The 17,371-nt window shown below is 41.2% G+C and overlaps 1 protein-coding gene across 1 annotated transcript in view; it reads right to left on the bottom strand.

Annotated features, from left to right (window-relative positions):
• Window positions 1-16,245, bottom strand: part of LOC109045208 (polypeptide N-acetylgalactosaminyltransferase 10-like) — a 24,926-nt gene extending 8,681 nt beyond the window's left edge. Inside the window, exons 1-4 of the mRNA XM_042747535.1 lie at window positions 15,944-16,245; window positions 13,010-13,100; window positions 12,796-12,934; window positions 3,990-4,156 (exon numbers count right to left, since the gene is read on the bottom strand). Coding sequence (XP_042603469.1) covers window positions 3,990-4,156; window positions 12,796-12,934; window positions 13,010-13,100; window positions 15,944-16,090 — 544 coding nt within the window. The 5' untranslated portion in view covers window positions 16,091-16,245. The remainder of the gene's footprint in view (window positions 1-3,989; window positions 4,157-12,795; window positions 12,935-13,009; window positions 13,101-15,943) is intronic.
• Window positions 16,246-17,371: the final 1,126 nt, after the last annotated feature.

Genomic DNA, 17,371 nt, shown 5'->3' on the forward strand with positions numbered 1-17,371 from the left:
ATTTAGCAGACACTTTTATCCAAAGCGACTTACAAATGAGAACAATAGAAGCAATCAAAACTAACAAAAAAGCAACAATATTTAAGTACAAATGACAAGTCTCAGTTAGCCTAATGCAGTACATGGAGCAAGGTATATATAATATTGTATATTTTATATATATATATATATATATATATATATATATATATATATATATATATATATATATATATATATATATATTGTGACGAGTGAGGCGAGGCCGAGAGCCGTGGGAACGGAGCGAGGCTGGTGGAGGGATTGGGAAATGAGCGACACCTGCTCCACTCACCGGTCTCGAGTCCCACGGAGGAGATCGGGAGGATACAAAAGAGGAGCGACGACAGTGAAGGACGAGAGAGGACCAGGCCTGGGTTTTATTTTGTGATTAAAGTTTTATTTGAATGTTCGCCGGTTCCCGCCTCCTTCTTCCCATGACTATGGAGTTTTATATTGTTACACTGGTGCCGAAACCCAGGAGGAAGGAGGGACTCGCTGCTGAAGATCCCTCGCCGCTGGGGTGAATCCGCGGTGCCATCGAGCAGGGCGTAGCAGTCTGGCGCCGTGGACGCTCGAGGCGGTGGACTGGAGTGAGTTGCCGGGGACAGACGAACTCGCTGCCGGCCGGCCGCCCGTGATGTGGAGGGGCGGCTGCCGTCCGTGAGGGAGCGGAGGAGTCGCCACCGTTGGCCAGGTGGCCGGAGCCTGCTGCCATCCGCCAAGAATGGGGAGGAGCAGGGAACGGGGGACTCCTGCCGGCTGCCCGAAATCGGAGGAGCCGTCGCCATCCACCGGGCGGCGGAGGAGTGTCGTGCCGTCCAGTGCCACCGCCAGGCACCGCGGAGGACTTCACACAGCCGGTGGAGGGCCGAGCGGCAGCGTGTCTGGGAACCGGAATTTTTTATTTTTTTTTCTCCCCCCCCCCCCCCCCCCTCCTCTGTCACTCCTCATCCTTCCATCTCCTTTTCTCTCGCCTCGTCTGTCTGTCCTACCCCCAGGTCCCCGCAGCCACCGTCAGCGGTCCCCCCCGGAGGGAAGGGGGGGGGAGTAGAGCGCAGTCTCGTGGGTACCCCCCGGCCTGCGAGGGGCGATTGGGGTATGTGACGAGTGGGGCGAGGCCGAGAGCCGTGGGAACGGAGCGAGGCCGGTGGAGTGATTGGGAAATGAGCGACACCTGCTCCACTCACCGGTCTCGAGTCCCACGGAGGAGATCGGGAGGATACAAAAGAGGAGCGACGACAGTGAAGGACGAGAGAGGACCAGGCCTGGGTTTTATTTTGTGTTTGGTTTTTGGTTTGTGCGCGGCAGTCGACCGTGAGGGGCTGTCGCGCTGTTTTGTATTTATTTTGTCATTAAAGTTTTATTTGAATGTTCGCCGGTTCCCGCCTCCCTTCTTCCCGTGACTATGGAGTTTTATATTGTTACATATATATATACATACATACATACATATACATACACACACACATATATGTGTGTGTGTATGTATATGTATGTATATGTATGTATATATATATATATATATATATATATATATATATATATATATATATATATATATATATATATATATATATACATACACACAAATATACAATAGATAAAGTAGAATTAAAATAGAATAGAGAGTGCTAGAGTTAGAGGGTCAAATAAAGATGGTAGAGATTAGTTTTGATCTGATTCTTGAAGATGGTAAGGACTCATCTGCTGGGATTGAGTTGTGCAGGTCATTCCACCAGGAGGAACAGTTAATGTAGAAGTCTGTGAAAGTGATTTTGTGCCTCTTTGAGATAAACAATAAAGCGACGTTCACTTGCAGAACACAAGCTTCTAGAGGCACATAAGTCTGAAGTAATGAATTTAGGTAAAGGGGTGCAGATCCAGTGCTGGTTTTGTATGCAAACATCAATGCCTTGAATTTTATGCGAGCAGCTATTGGTAGCCAGTGCAAAATGATAAACAGAGGTGTGACGTGTATTCTTCTCGGCTCATTAAAAATTAATCTTGCTGCCGTGTTCTGGATTAATTGTAAAGGTTTGATAGAACTGTCTGGAAGACCTGCCAAGAGAACGTTGCAATAGTCCAGCCTGGACAGAACAAGAGCTTGAACAAGGAGTTGTGCAGCATGTTCGGAAAGAAAGGGCCTGATCTTCTTAATGTTGAATAAAGCAAATCTGCAGGACCGGACAGTTTTAGCAATGTGCTCTGAGAAAGTTAGCTAATCATCAATCATAACTCCAAGGTTTCTGGCTGTTTTTGAAGGAGTTATGGTTGATGTGCCTAACTGGATGGTGAAATTGTGATGAAACGATGGGTTTGCTGGGACCACAAGCAGTTCCTGTCTTGGCAAGGTTGAGTTGAAGGTGATGGTCCTTCATCCAGCAAGAAATGTCTGTTAGACAAGCTGAGATGTGAGCAGCTACCGATGGATCATCAGGATGGAATGAGAGGTAGATTTGAGTGTCATCAGCATAACAGTGGTATGAAAAGCCATGTTTCTGAATGACAGAACCTAATGATGCCATGTAGACAGAGAAGAGAAGTGGTCCGAGAACTGAGCCCTGAGGCACTCCAGTAGTTAGATGTTGTGACTTGGACACCTCACCTCTCCAAGATACTTTGAAGGACCTATCTGATAGGTAAGACTCAAACCACTGGAGTGCGGTTCCTGAGATGCCCTTTGTCAGTAGGGTTGACAGGCAGATCTGGTGATTAACCGTGTCAAAAGCAGTGGATAGATCCAGCAAGGTAAGTATTGAAGATTTGGATTCCGCTCTTGCCAGTCTTAGCGCTTCAACAATTGAGAGCAAGGCAGTCTCGGTTGAATGTCCACTTCTGAAGCCAGATTGGTTGCTGTCAAGGAGGTTTATCTGTGTGAAAGGTAGAGACTTGGTTGAACACGGCTCGTTCAAGTGTTTTTGCAATGAAAGGAAGAAGAGAAACTGGTCTGTTGTTCTCTAAAAGAGATTGGGTGTCTTAAGTAGTGGAGTTATACGAGCCTGTTTAAATGTTGAGGGAAAAACACCAGTGTGGAGGGATATGTTACTGATGTGAGTGAGTGCAGGTACAACTTATTCTTCAGCAGCTTCATTCCTGTGTGACATTACAGCGCCGAACACTGTCAGTTCTAACGCGAACCATCGTGATGCAGCAAACCGAAATGTGTGCCACAAATTCTGTTCCTCAAATAAAACTATTATGTGACCTTTGAAGACTGTGGATAGAGCTTAAATATTGAAGCCTCTTCCTTTCTCAATCTTGAATCCACTGATGAAAACACTTCAGATGTGATTCGATCATAAAACATGAGCTGTGATTGAGTTAGTCCCTTTCATGATTCTTATATGACTTATTTCAGTCAGATACAGCACAATATTTTGCTCATTTATATTAGTGAGATATATTGTGATGTCTTTGAGTCACAGCTGTAATACCCAGCCTTAATACTGTATTATAAAAACTTGTTATTCATCAAATGTGTTATCATAAAATGAGATTCAGTCCATAGTTATATGTTATTAATAAATGTCGTTTTCTGCAGTATTTGCGGTGCCAGTGTTTCAGTGTCAGTCCTAACTTCAGTGATAGGACCCGGCATCAGATCCAGACATGAATATAGTGTGGATGAGTGAGACGAAACCCAAAAACTGAAATGAGTTTTCATTTTTGATTAAAACAAGAGACAGCCCTCATAAGCAGACTCATGGAGTGAGGATTATCATAATCTGACCCTTATGCAAACACGTGACGCAGTACTGACGTGGGGACAAACCAGGATCATCCCAGAAACAGCAGCTCACAATCTGTCACACAAATCAAATACGCTGGCTGACTTACACGAGATGACAGGTTAAGACTGACATACAGCCCGGTTTTTATCGTGTTTCTGATGATGATCCTTGTGCACATGTGCTGTTCAGACTCACTCTCACTAAATGAAGCACTGACAGACGCCGAGCGGCTCGTACCTTTGTCGCTGAAGTCGTCCACGAGGATGATCTCAGCGATGAGCTGCGGCGGCGAGCGGTTGAGGACGCTGTGAACGGTGCGCAGCAGAGACGACCAGCCCTCATTATGGAAGGGGATGATGATGCTGGTGTTAGGAAGATCTTCTGTGTACAGCTTCGTCTTACAGCTGCAACACAAACACAGCTGCATTCAGTGTGACACACACACTCATGATGGACATACAGTCACAGCTTGTTACCTCTGCATTAAATCTATAGCACACTGATCACGTGTGCCGGCAGTCTAATTAAAAACATCAGTCACATTCATTCTGACATTGACGAGTGCTGTTAGACTGACGCAGGCCAGGCTAAAACTTCAAAAGCATCAAGAATATGACATTCTTTGGATAATTTTAGTCATTTGTAGTGATTGGGGAGGACTCAATGTCTATAGAGGTGAGGCACGAAGAATGAGGGCCCTGGTTATAAAAAATGCTGCCAGTTCTCTTTTCCCAACCCTTCACTTACTGTCTGGTTAAACTGGTTTGTCCATTACTGTGTAAATATATTTTAACGTGGAACTGGAATCGTATTTGACTAGTGAAAATGACACACATCAGAAGTCTCACAGCGACCACAGCCTGCAACCGGTCACTATTACAACCTAAATGGAAGAATATTGGTTTCCAAATAAATGTGACACTATTTGAAAATCTGGAATCTGAGGGAGCAAAAAAAAACTAAATATTGAGAAAATCATCTTTAAAGTTGTCCAAATGAAGTTGTTAGCAATGCATATTACTAATCAAAAATAAAGTTTTCATATGTTTACAGTAGGAAATTTACAAAATATCTCCATGGAACATGATCTTTACTTAATATCCTAATGATTTTTGGCATAAGAGAAAAATCAATAATTTTGACCCATTGTTGGCTATTGCTACAAATATACCTGTGCTACTTATGACTGCTTTTGTGCTCCAGGGTCACAAATTATCTTATTAAATCGGCTGTGATTAGTTTTTCCTAATTTTGGCTGCACTGTATTTGTTTAACTTTTACCGCTGGATTGTAGCCTGGACAGACAGCAGTTCATCACAGGACTAACAAACAATTTTCTCACAACAAATTAAACCATAGCCATAGTCGATCACATTAACACACAAACATATCAGATACCACCTACACTGCCGAATATGCTGGCATCGGAATCGGCGAGTACTGGAGTCCAGGCACCGATCCGATACCATATAATTTATTAGAAATAGGAATCTATTTACTGATTAGCTCCGTTAGCTTACAGTTCTTCTTCGCCGCTCTTAAAACAGTTTGCGCTGTGTTGCCATCGGCAGCTACTGTTGTTTTAGAGGGGCGAAGAAGAACTGACCACCTGACTCCTCCCTTAAAAGGAGCTAACCATAGAGCTAACGTTAACGCATCATGTCGGCAGTTTGGCAGTACTTTACAGTGGATTTTCCCACCAGTAAGACGGCGAAATGCAACATATGCAAAGAAGCAATTTCGAGGGGTGGCACGAATGTTGCAAATTTCAACACCAGCAACTTAATCAAACATTTGAAGACACGACACACTAAAGAGCATGACGAATTCACCAAAGCTAAGGGTAAAAAAAAGGACGAACTGCAGCAACAAACTCTGGAAACTGCCTTCCAGCGACGAGATAAATTCCCCAAAGACAGCCAAAAAGCAACAAAGATAACCGACAAAATTGTGGAGTTTATTGTCCTGGATGACCAACCCCTGTCTGTCGTCGAAAATGTGGGATTTCGCCGCTTAATGGAGCATTTGGAGCCAAGGTACTGTTTGCCAGGTCGTAAATATATCTCTGAAACTGCGCTACCCAAATTATACGAGACAGTTAGGGAACACATTTTGTGTATGCTGAAAGACGTGCATGCAATCAGCTTTACCACGGACATTTGGAGCTCCGACGTGTGCCCCATGTCTTTGCTAAGTTTAACGTCACACTGGGTTGACAGAGAGTCAACATTTACCCCTCGAAGTGCGGTGCTGCACGCGAAGAGTTCCGAGGGTCACATACTGGCACATCAATTGCCGAAGCAATTGAGGAGATGCTAGTAAAATGGAAAATCCCCAAGTCCAACGTTCATGTTGTTTTGCGCGACAACGCTAGCAACATGAAGAAAGCCATGGACGAGATGGATGTAGCAAGTTTGGGATGCTTCGCCCACACTCTCCAGCTGGTGGTGCATGAAGGACTACTGTCACAGAGAAGTGTGAGTGATGCACTGGCGAATGGTAGGAAGATAGTCGGTCATTTCAAACACTCGCCACTGGCTACAACACGCCTGGAGGATATTCAAAAAGATCTCCAAATGCCCCCAAACGTCTGCACCAAGACGTAGCAACACGATGGAACAGTACCTACTATATGGTCGAAAGTTTACTGGAGCAGAAGCGGTCAATTTCAGCATATGGAGCTGACCACGACCTGCCAGTGACCCTTACGTCTTACCAGTGGGCTTTACTGGAGAAAATCATCATTGTTCTGGCACCATTTGAAGAACTGACCAGACAGATTAGCTCCTCCACCTCTTCTGCAGCTGAAGTCATTCCCTCAGTCACAGTGCTGAAACGCCTGCTTGCTCGGGAGAACGAGGGGGACACGGGTATAAAAACCATGAAAACAACCCTTCTTGAGGCTGTCCAGAAAAGATTCAAGACCATCGAGAATGAGCCCTTGTATGCAGTTGCCACTCTTTTAGACCCACGATTCAAAGACAGGTATGTCTAATATGTTTATTAAATGTCTATATTATAAACAAAATTTTGAAATGGTGTTTTGGATAACTAGATATTGCATTATTATTGATTACTGTTGCATTAATATGTTACCACTAAAAGCTATTATAGAGGTTGTTTATGTTTATTTTACACATTAAGACATTTATTTATTATTTTTCATTGTTTTTAGATACTTCACAGGAGCAGACAGCAACAAGAATGCCAAGGATGCTCTGACCCAAGAGGTGGAGAAGATGGAGGCAGCGTTACTGAGCAGGACCACACCTGAGGGAGCAGAGACAGTGCCAGAAAACCCCCATAAAGCCCCACGTCTGGAAGCACAGCCAGACAGCAGCAGCAGCAGCAGAAAGAGCAGCTTGAAAGGCCTGTTTGAGGAAATCCTGCAGGAGCATGATGAGGAACGTGGGGCAAGTAGCACTAGCACACAAGTTCAAAATCAAATACAGACATATTTGACAGAGCAAACGGTCCCACGCTCAGACAGCCCATTCCAGTACTGGGGAGTCAACCAAATTCGTTTTCCCACCCTGGCTGCCACTGCTGCAAAGTTTCTCTGTGCTACTTGTACCAGTGTTGACAGTGAGAGACTGTTCAGTGTAGCATCCAACATTATTGATGCAAGAAGAAAACAGGCTAGGAGAGAGAGGGCAGAAATGCTCATCTTCTTGAAGAAGAATCTGCCTTTGCTCTTGAAATTATGAGCAATACTAAATTGCCTTAAACACTACCGCAAAAAGAACCAATAATGCAGAAAATTCTGGCATCGGAATCGGCGAGTACATGAAACAATAGTTCCGATTCCGATACCAGTATCGGAAATGCCTCCGATACTGCCGAATATGCTGGCATCGGAATCGGCGAGTACTGGAGTCCAGGCACCGATCCGATACCATATAATTTATTAGAAATAGGAATCTATTTACTGATTAGCTCCGTTAGCTTACAGTTCTTCTTCGCCGCTCTTAAAACAGTTGCGCTGTGTTGCCATCGGCAGCTACTGTTGTTTTAGAGGGGCGAAAGAAGAACTGACCACCTGACTCCTCCCTTAAAAGGAGCTAACCATAGAGCTATCGTTAACGCATCATGTCGGCAGTTTGGCAGTACTTTACAGTGGATTTTCCCACCAGTAAAGACGGCGAAATGCAACATATGCAAAGAAAGCAATTTCGAGGGGTGGCACGAATGTTGCAAATTTCAACACCAGCAACTTAATCAAACATTTGAAGACACGTCACACTAAAGAGCATGACGAATTCACCAAAGCTAAGGGTAAAAAAAAGGACGAACTGCAGCAGCAAACTCTGGAAACTGCCTTCCAGCGACGAGATAAATTCCCCAAAGACAGCCAAAAAGCAACAAAGATAACCGACAAAATTGTGGAGTTATTGTCCTGGATGACCAACCCCTGTCTGTCGTCGAAAATGTGGGATTTCGCCGCTTAATGGAGCATTTGGAGCCAAGGTACTGTTTGCCAGGTCGTAAATATATCTCTGAAACTGCGCTACCCAAATTATACGAGACAGTTAGGGAACACATTTTGTGTATGCTGAAAGACGTGCATGCAATCAGCTTTACCACGGACATTTGGAGCTCCGACGTGTGCCCCATGTCTTTGCTAAGTTTAACGTCACACTGGGTGGACAGAGAGTCAACATTTACCCCTCGAAGTGCGGTGCTGCACGCGAACGAGTTCGAGGGTCACATACTGGCACATCAATTGCCGAAGCAATTGAGGAGATGCTAGTAAAATGGAAAATCCCCAAGTCCAACGTTCATGTTGTTTTGCGCGACAACGCTAGCAACATGAAGAAAGCCATGGACGAGATGGATGTAGCAAGTTTGGGATGCTTCGCCCACACTCTCCAGCTGGTGGTGCATGAAGGACTACTGTCACAGAGAAGTGTAAGTGATGCACTGGCGAATGGTAGGAAGATAGTCGGTCATTTCAAACACTCGCCACTGGCTACTACACGCCTGGAGGATATTCAAAAAGATCTCCAAATGCCCACCAAACGTCTGCACCAAGACGTAGCAACACGATGGAACAGTACCTACTATATGGTCGAAAGTTTACTGGAGCAGAAGCGGTCAATTTCAGCATATGGAGCTGACCACGACCTGCCAGTGACCCTTACGTCTTACCAGTGGGCTTTACTGGAGAAAATCATCATTGTTCTGGCACCATTTGAAGAACTGACCAGACAGATTAGCTCCTCCACCTCTTCTGCAGCTGAAGTCATTCCCTCAGTCACAGTGCTGAAACGCCTGCTTGCTCGGGAGAACGAGGGGGACACGGGTATAAAAAGCCATGAAAACAACCCTTCTTGAGGCTGTCCAGAAAAGATTCAAGACCATCGAGAATGAGCCCTTGTATGCAGTTGCCACTCTTTTAGACCCACGATTCAAAGACAGGTATGTCTAATATGTTTATTAAATGTCTATATTATAAACAAAATTTTGAAATGGTGTTTTGGATAACTAGATATTGCATTATTATTGATTACTGTTGCATTAATATGTTACCACTAAAAGCTATTATAGAGGTTGTTTATGTTTATTTTACACATTAAGACATTTATTTATTATTTTTCATTGTTTTTAGATACTTCACAGGAGCAGACAGCAACAAGAATGCCAAGGATGCTCTGACCCAAGAGGTGGAGAAGATGGAGGCAGCGTTACTGAGCAGGACCACACCTGAGGGAGCAGAGACAGTGCCAGAAAAACCCCCATAAAGCCCCACGTCTGGAAGCACAGCCAGACAGCAGCAGCAGCAGCAGAAAGAGCAGCTTGAAAGGCCTGTTTGAGGAAATCCTGCAGGAGCATGATGAGGAACGTGGGGCAAGTAGCACTAGCACACAAGTTCAAAATCAAATACAGACATATTTGACAGAGCAAACGGTCCCACGCTCAGACAGCCCATTCCAGTACTGGGGAGTCAACCAAATTCGTTTTCCCACCCTGGCTGCCACTGCTGCAAAGTTTCTCTGTGCTCCTTGTACCAGTGTTGACAGTGAGAGACTGTTCAGTGTAGCATCCAACATTATTGATGCAAGAAGAAACAGGCTAGGAGGAGAGAGGGCAGAAATGCTCATCTTCTTGAAGAAGAATCTGCCTTTGCTCTTGAAATTATGAGCAATACTAAATTGCTTAAATGCTACTGCAATTGTGTAGCCTACTTGGTGTAAAGTATTTTTTGTTTAATATATAGCTGCTACTCTTTTGATTTGTATTTTTGTTTATGTTTACTTTATAGGTTGGTGTTGCACTATTGTTAAATACTGCACTATTTGAAGATTTGAATGCCTTTTATTACATAATGGCTGCACTTTAAGTTTTTTTTTTTTAAAGGAATCATTGAAGTTGCTGTTGGACTACTGTTTTATACTGTTCTATTTAAATGCCTTTTTTATTTTACAATATTGTGGCTGCACTTTATTAAAACAACAAAAAAAAATCCTATATTTATTTAGTTAAGTTGCTGTTGGACTACTGTTTTATACTGTTCTATTTAAATGCCTTTATTTTACAATATTGTGGCTGCACTTTATTTTAAAAAAATAATTATTAATATATCTATTTAGTTAAGTTGTTGTTGCACTACTGTTTTATACTGTTCTATTTAAACATTTAAATGCCTTTATTTTACAATATTGTGGCTGCAGTTTAATTAAAAAAAAATAATTATTCCTATATTTATTTAAGTTGCTGTTGCACTACTGTTATACTGTTCTATTTAAAAATAAATGGCTTCCATTTCCTCTATTCATTAATTTTTTACAAAGGGTTTAACCTGAGCCAGACCTTACCACAATGATAATATCACAGTTATGCAGGCGTAGTATGATCTTTTCCTTTTTTTTTTAACACACTGGTATCGGTACTCGGTATCGGTCGATACCCATTACACGTCACGTTTTGGTAACGGTACGGTTCACTTGGAACCTCAAAAGGTACTGTACCTGCTACTCTTTTGATTTGTATTTTTGTTTATGTTTACTTTATAGGTGGTGTTGCACTATTGTTAAATACTGCACTATTTGAAGATTTGAATGCCTTTTTATTACATAATGGCTGCACTTTAAGTTTTTTTTTTAAAGGAATCATTGAAGTTGCTGTTGGACTACTGTTTTATACTGTTCTATTTAAATGCCTTTTTTATTTTACAATATTGTGGCTGCACTTTATTTAAAAAAAATAATTATTCCTATATTTATTTAGTTAAGTTGCTGTTGCACTACTGTTTTATATACTGTTCTATTTAAACATTTAAATGCCTTTATTTTACAATATTGTGTCTGCACTTTAATTTAAAAAAAAATAATTATTAATATATTTATTTAGTTAAGTTGCTGTTGCACTACTGTTTTATACTGTTCTATTTAAACATTTAAATGCCTTTATTTTACAATATTGTGTCTGCACTTTAATTTAAAAAAAAAAAAATTATTCCTATATTTATTTAAGTTGCTGTTGCACTACTGTTATACTGTTCTATTTAAAAATAAATGGCTTCCATTTCCTCTATTCATTCATGTTTTACAAAGGGTTTAACCTGAGCCAGACCTTACCACAATGATAATATCACAGTTATGCAGGCGTAGTGTGATCTTTTCCTTTTTTTTTTAACACACTGGTATCGGTACTCGGTATCGGTCGATACCCAAAGCACGAGTATCGGAATAAATATCTAGAGCTAAAAAATACTAAAATAAAAACTCAACACCTGTCCTTCATTGAAACCAGAGCGAACCCACATCGACAAACTCGACAAAAATTTTTAGAGCTGAGCATGACTTAAATGTATACTGACAACAGAAATGTTCAAGACCTCTCCAGGCCTAATTATCACAGCTATGTTTTTCAGGAATTTATATATATATACAGTACAGGTAAAAAGTTTGGAAACATTACTATTTTTAATGTTTTTGAAAGAAGTTTCTTCTGCTCATCAAGCCTGCATTTATTTGATCAATAATACAGAAAAAAATGTAATATTGTGATATATTATTACAATTTAAAATAATTGATTTTAAATTTATTATACTTTAAATTATCATTTATTTCTGTGATGCAAAGCTGAATTTTTAGGATCATTATCACTGATCCTTTAGAAATCATTCTAATATGATGATTCATTATCAAAGTTGGAAACAGTTCTGCTGCTTAATATTTTTTCAGAACATGTGATACTTTTTTAGGATACTTTGATGAATAAAAAGTAAAAAAAAAGAAAAAAAAAAAAAAAGAAGCAATGTTTTTAAAATATAAATATTTTGTAATAACAATATACACTACTGGTCAGTAATTTGGGGTCAGTAATTTTTTTTTCTTTCTTTTTTTTAAATAAAATCAATACTTTTATTCAGCAAGGATGTGTTAAAGTGATAAAAAGTGATAGTAAAGAAAATATATGATTATTAGAATCTATATTATTAGAATGTTTTTTATTTTGAATAAATGCAGTTCTTTTTAACCTTTTATTCATAAAATATATTAGGACAGCAGAACTGTTTCCAACACTCATAATAAATCAGAATATTAGAATGATTTCTAAATGATCATGTGATAGACTGGATGTTACATGTGACACTGAAGGCTGGAGTAATGATGCTGAAAATTCAGCTTTGCATCACAGGAATAAATTATTTTTTTTAAGTATATTCAAATAGAAAACTATTATTTTAAGTTGTAATAATATTTCACAAATATTACTGTTTTTTCTGTATTTTTGATCAAACAAATGCAGGCTTGATGAGCAGAAGAGACTTCTTTCAAAAACATTAAAAATAGTAATGTTTCCAAACTTTTGACCTGTACTGTATATATAGCAAATATATATATATATATATATATATATAATATATATATATATATATATATAGCAAAGACATTGTTGGCCTGTTGTAGTCACAGTGTTCTACACTCTACAGTGACTTGAGCAGAATGTCTGCTGCTGATGTAAAGTAATGCTTGCAGACCGCAGGAATCATGACAGATGTGTGCTGCAGTGAAGAGGGAGACGAGAGCGGCTCACTTCGGGTGTCTGATGTCAGGCAGAGATCTGTTGAGGGCGATGCGATCGCTGACGAATATGTTGAATCCGTTCTCCCTGTAGGCCTGGTCCATGCGGTCTGAGTCGGTCAGTGGATACGGCCTGCCCTGCTCGCCGACACCTAACACACCACAGCGTTACCATCACCTTCATCTGCAGTCCAGCTCTATTACGCTTCATGCATCACGTGACGCACCTGAACGTGCCGCTTCACTCTTCATCAGTGCATAGTCATGCCAGTCCTTTCTCCGAACACCGTTGTTCTGCACTTTGTGTCTGTTTATTCTCTGAAAACACATAAAGCATGTGATGTTATGAGGAAGACTGTGTGCTAGTCTTTGTAATGCATTAGTTGTGAAGCAGTACAAGAGGACAGAGAGAAAGAACAACCTTTGTGACTAAACACGGAGCCAAACAAACCACCTTTTACAAAACACCAGAACCGATGATGAATGAATGAATGAATGAAACTATGCTACTTAACATGCTATAACATGCTATAACATGTAACATGCTATAACATGTAGTTAGGACCAACTATGTTACCTGTATAAAGAGTCTGTATGAAACCCTTAGCAAGACTAAAAATGATGTCTGATTTGTTATTTCTGTTCTGTTAAAGTATGATGATTCATTAGTGGAGCTGTAAAGGGTCATGAATCCCCTCTCATTCTGTGACAGGACTTTCTGAGCTGGTAGTTTGTCCCAAAGCTTCTCTATTCTTCTTCTACACACTCAAAAGGATCTACGTTTTCCTCACAAAAAGAGTACATACTTCAGGCCAGGGTGTAGTGCAAGTAGGTTTAATTGGGGATGCAGTTTTCTGCTACGTGTCCGATTTTTAAATGCAAACACAGTTCAAAGCCACACCTCTTTTTAAAACAAGCACGTCCCAAAACCTTGGCAATGAAGCAGAGCAGTAGTAAATCGGATGAGTGAATGATCCGGAACGGAAAAGCTGTTTGTGTGGACGAGGTGAGATGAAACTGTTCTTCCAGGTGTAATAGTGTGTGTGGGTGAAGTGACGCTGACAGTGAATGTGTGTGAGGGATGGATGCACCTGCTGAAGCTCGTGAAACAGAGGCGCTATCAGACCAGCGGCCTGGACCAGAGCCAGCCCAGAGCCTAAACAACACCGCCTTTCAACAACACCACTTACAGCCTGCCCTATGAACACCAGCTCTTCCATCCATGTTCATCCTGACAGCAGCATTAGAGGAACATAAATATTATGTTTATAATCCTCATGTCATTCCAAACCCACAACGAGGCAATAATAATTAGTTCAAATAAAGTATCAAAAGCAAGTAACTATAGGATTTTATTAAACAAAACTGTAGAGGTAAACTACATTACACATTATAACAAATGCCAGTAGAGGGTGCCAACGGCTTGACGATTGTTTTACACTTTACTTAAATAGAATACTTGAACAGGATCGAGGAATCGTTGCAGCCCTATTGTACTATAATGATAAGAATGGATTTCTTTTAAATAATGCCTTTCTGCAAACTCAGGGTCGCATAACAAGCATTATAGCCCATCACACACCCAGCCATCACACATCTGCCCATCACACACCCGCCCATCACACACATCTGCCCGTCACACACCCGCCCATCACACATCTGCCCATCAGACAACCGCGTATCACACATCTGCCCGTCACACACCCAGCCATCACACATCTGCCCATCACACACCCACCCATCACACACATCTGCCCATCGCACACCCGCCCATCACACATCTGCCCATCAGACAACCGCGTATCACACACATTTGCCCATCACACACCCAGCCATCACACATCCGCCCAACAAACACCCATCCAACGTACATCTACCCATCACATACCTGCCCATCACACATCTGCCCATCACACACCCACCCATCACACATATGCCCATCACACATATGCCCATCACACATCTGCCCATCAGACACCCACCCATCACACATATGCCTATCACACACCCGCCCATCACACATCTGCCCATCAGACACCCACCCATCACACATATGCCCATCACACACCCACCCATCACACATATGCCCATCACACACCAACCCATCAGACACCCGCCCATCACACATCTGCCCATTAGACACCCACCCATCACACATATGCCCATCACACACCCACCCATCACACATATGCCCATCACACACCAACCCATCAGACACCCGCCCATCACACATCTGCCCATTAGACACCCACCCATCACACATCTGCCCATCCAGCTACTTCAAGAGTTACGAGCTGATGCTGTACTGAATTAACTAAATCAGATATTCATTAGGAAATAAGGAAAAAGATACTGCAATTTACATTTTTGTGGAAAAGATTGCTTTAATTTACTCATAAATCAAAAACTGCCATTGTAAAATTCATTCAAATTTCTTAAAAGAAATGACCTCACAATGCTAATTCTTTTAGGACAGGTCCATTACAACACAATCAAGTAAACAAAAGATCATCTACTACGTTTTATTTATTTATTTTTCCCCAAAATCAGATGAATGGCTTTTAGTTGTCTTTATGCTAAAATCAAAAGAAGTGATTAAAGTACTATCTGAAAAATAATCAATATTCCTCTAAAGCAGACAATAGTGCTAAACAACCATTGAGAGAGCTAAATTATGCTTTTCTGTAGTTTTCATATTAAATGTTCAGGTTAATATTGATAATTCTATTCAACCCAAGAACCACAAAGAAATGAACAAATTTAATGTTTGTTTTATCTGAATGTGAAGAATAATGCATGTACTAATATCTAAAAGTTTTAAAATCCACAACACAAAAACACAAAAATAAAAACCAAAAAAACCTAAAAACAAAATTTTATATCTCTCTGAAAACTTTTCAAAAAAAAAATACAATAAAATAACAAACAAACAAATAACTTACCAGCACGTTAATATGCCTGTGTACAGCGCGATAAAGCGACGCGACAAAACTACAACGCGTTCTAGTCGCGTCGCGTTCCTCATCTGACGTTCCGGCGGAACGTAAAGAAGTCAAACACTCCTCTAGCCACGTAGCACTGCCCTACACGAGCGAGTTTAGAGTTTCTGCTGTGATATTGTAGACTCAAAGTGTATGAGCGCTTTTTGAACGCTGTCGTACCTGTGCGTGCGAGAGTCCGGCGGCGTCCGCGGAGCTGTCAAACATTCGCTCCAGAGACGCGGACCACAAGCCGACGCTCGGCAGGAACAGAAAGGCCAGCAGCAGCAGCAGCGCGATCTGCAGCAGTCTCTTCTGCTTTCGCCGCATCTCGGAGTCTCTGCGTGGCGCTTCTGTGTCGTTACATGTATCAACACAAACTCGCCCAAGTGCCTAACTTCTCTCTCTCTCTCTCTCTCTCTCTCTGTCTGTCTGTGGTGTGGTCTGCCGTCAGAACTTCCGCGATCCTGGACTGAACCACTTCATCTCCGCGAGCGGGGAGACCGTTCAGCACCACATTCACTTAATAGGACTATAAAAATACAACATGCACGCTTATTTCGCCGGAATCCTGGTAAAGACGCACTGAAATAGGGTTAATTTAAACCGGGTGATTAACGATTTCCCCTCTTATACTTCACCGAGCTGGGTCCGAGCAGCTGGGCTCCCTGTTAATGGAACGGAACGCTGTGAACGGAACGCAAGTTGCTGATTTATGAATGAAGCAGTGGCTGCATTTGCGAGGTTTAACTTCATTAGCAGACATCCCACCCTGCAAAAACTCAAGACAATCCTATTTTATTCTATTCTAGTTCAAAGACCTTTATATATTATATAATTTTATGTGTTTTATATATTCAAATATATTATAAACATATATTATTGTATATCTATTACATATTATTGTACATTATATTCAGAGCAATCAGAGACAGAAACCAGGCATTTCAAGTTCTCTAAAAAGGACAGTGACCCAAGAAGCAGTCACAGTTTACCAGAGGAAAAGAGCTTATGTTAACTAAATCACTAGAAGTATGGAAAGGCAAGCTTGGCCAAACTTCTGCAATTCTGTTGGAAGGAAAACTCAAATAAATGTGGTTTGGATGATGAGTTTGAAGAGTAGCCATCAACAACTCACAGAACACTATACCAGGATGATAACATATTAAAGAAATGACTGGGTTTGTATGATATATGGAATGAGGCTGTGGCTCCCTCTAGTGAACCCTGGGCTCCACCATATACTGTTTTTAATTGTGCATATTTTACCATAACAACCATAAATCACTGGTCAGCAAATTAGCAAGAATTACACAAATACTGTAGATGGAATGATTTTGTACAGTACTGGACAGCCTTTTCCTCCGTCCTCTGTACATCTTTAACTCGTGTGGGTGAACTTACAGACAATTTTTGAAGCAAGGAAGAGTCAGTGTTATTCCATTAAATACTGACGGCTTCAAACATTCACGATTAGGTGAAAAACGTCTAGTTTAATGTGAGACTGTAATAATCACAAAGCGTCTGAAGCATTAGTGAGTTTTTGACAGTGATCAGCTCACATCATCTTCCTCCACGCTTTACTGTGGTAAAGATGCATTTATTATTATA

This window comes from Cyprinus carpio, chromosome B21 (genome assembly GCF_018340385.1).
Source record: "Cyprinus carpio isolate SPL01 chromosome B21, ASM1834038v1, whole genome shotgun sequence".
NCBI classification, from domain to species: domain Eukaryota; kingdom Metazoa; phylum Chordata; class Actinopteri; order Cypriniformes; family Cyprinidae; genus Cyprinus; species Cyprinus carpio.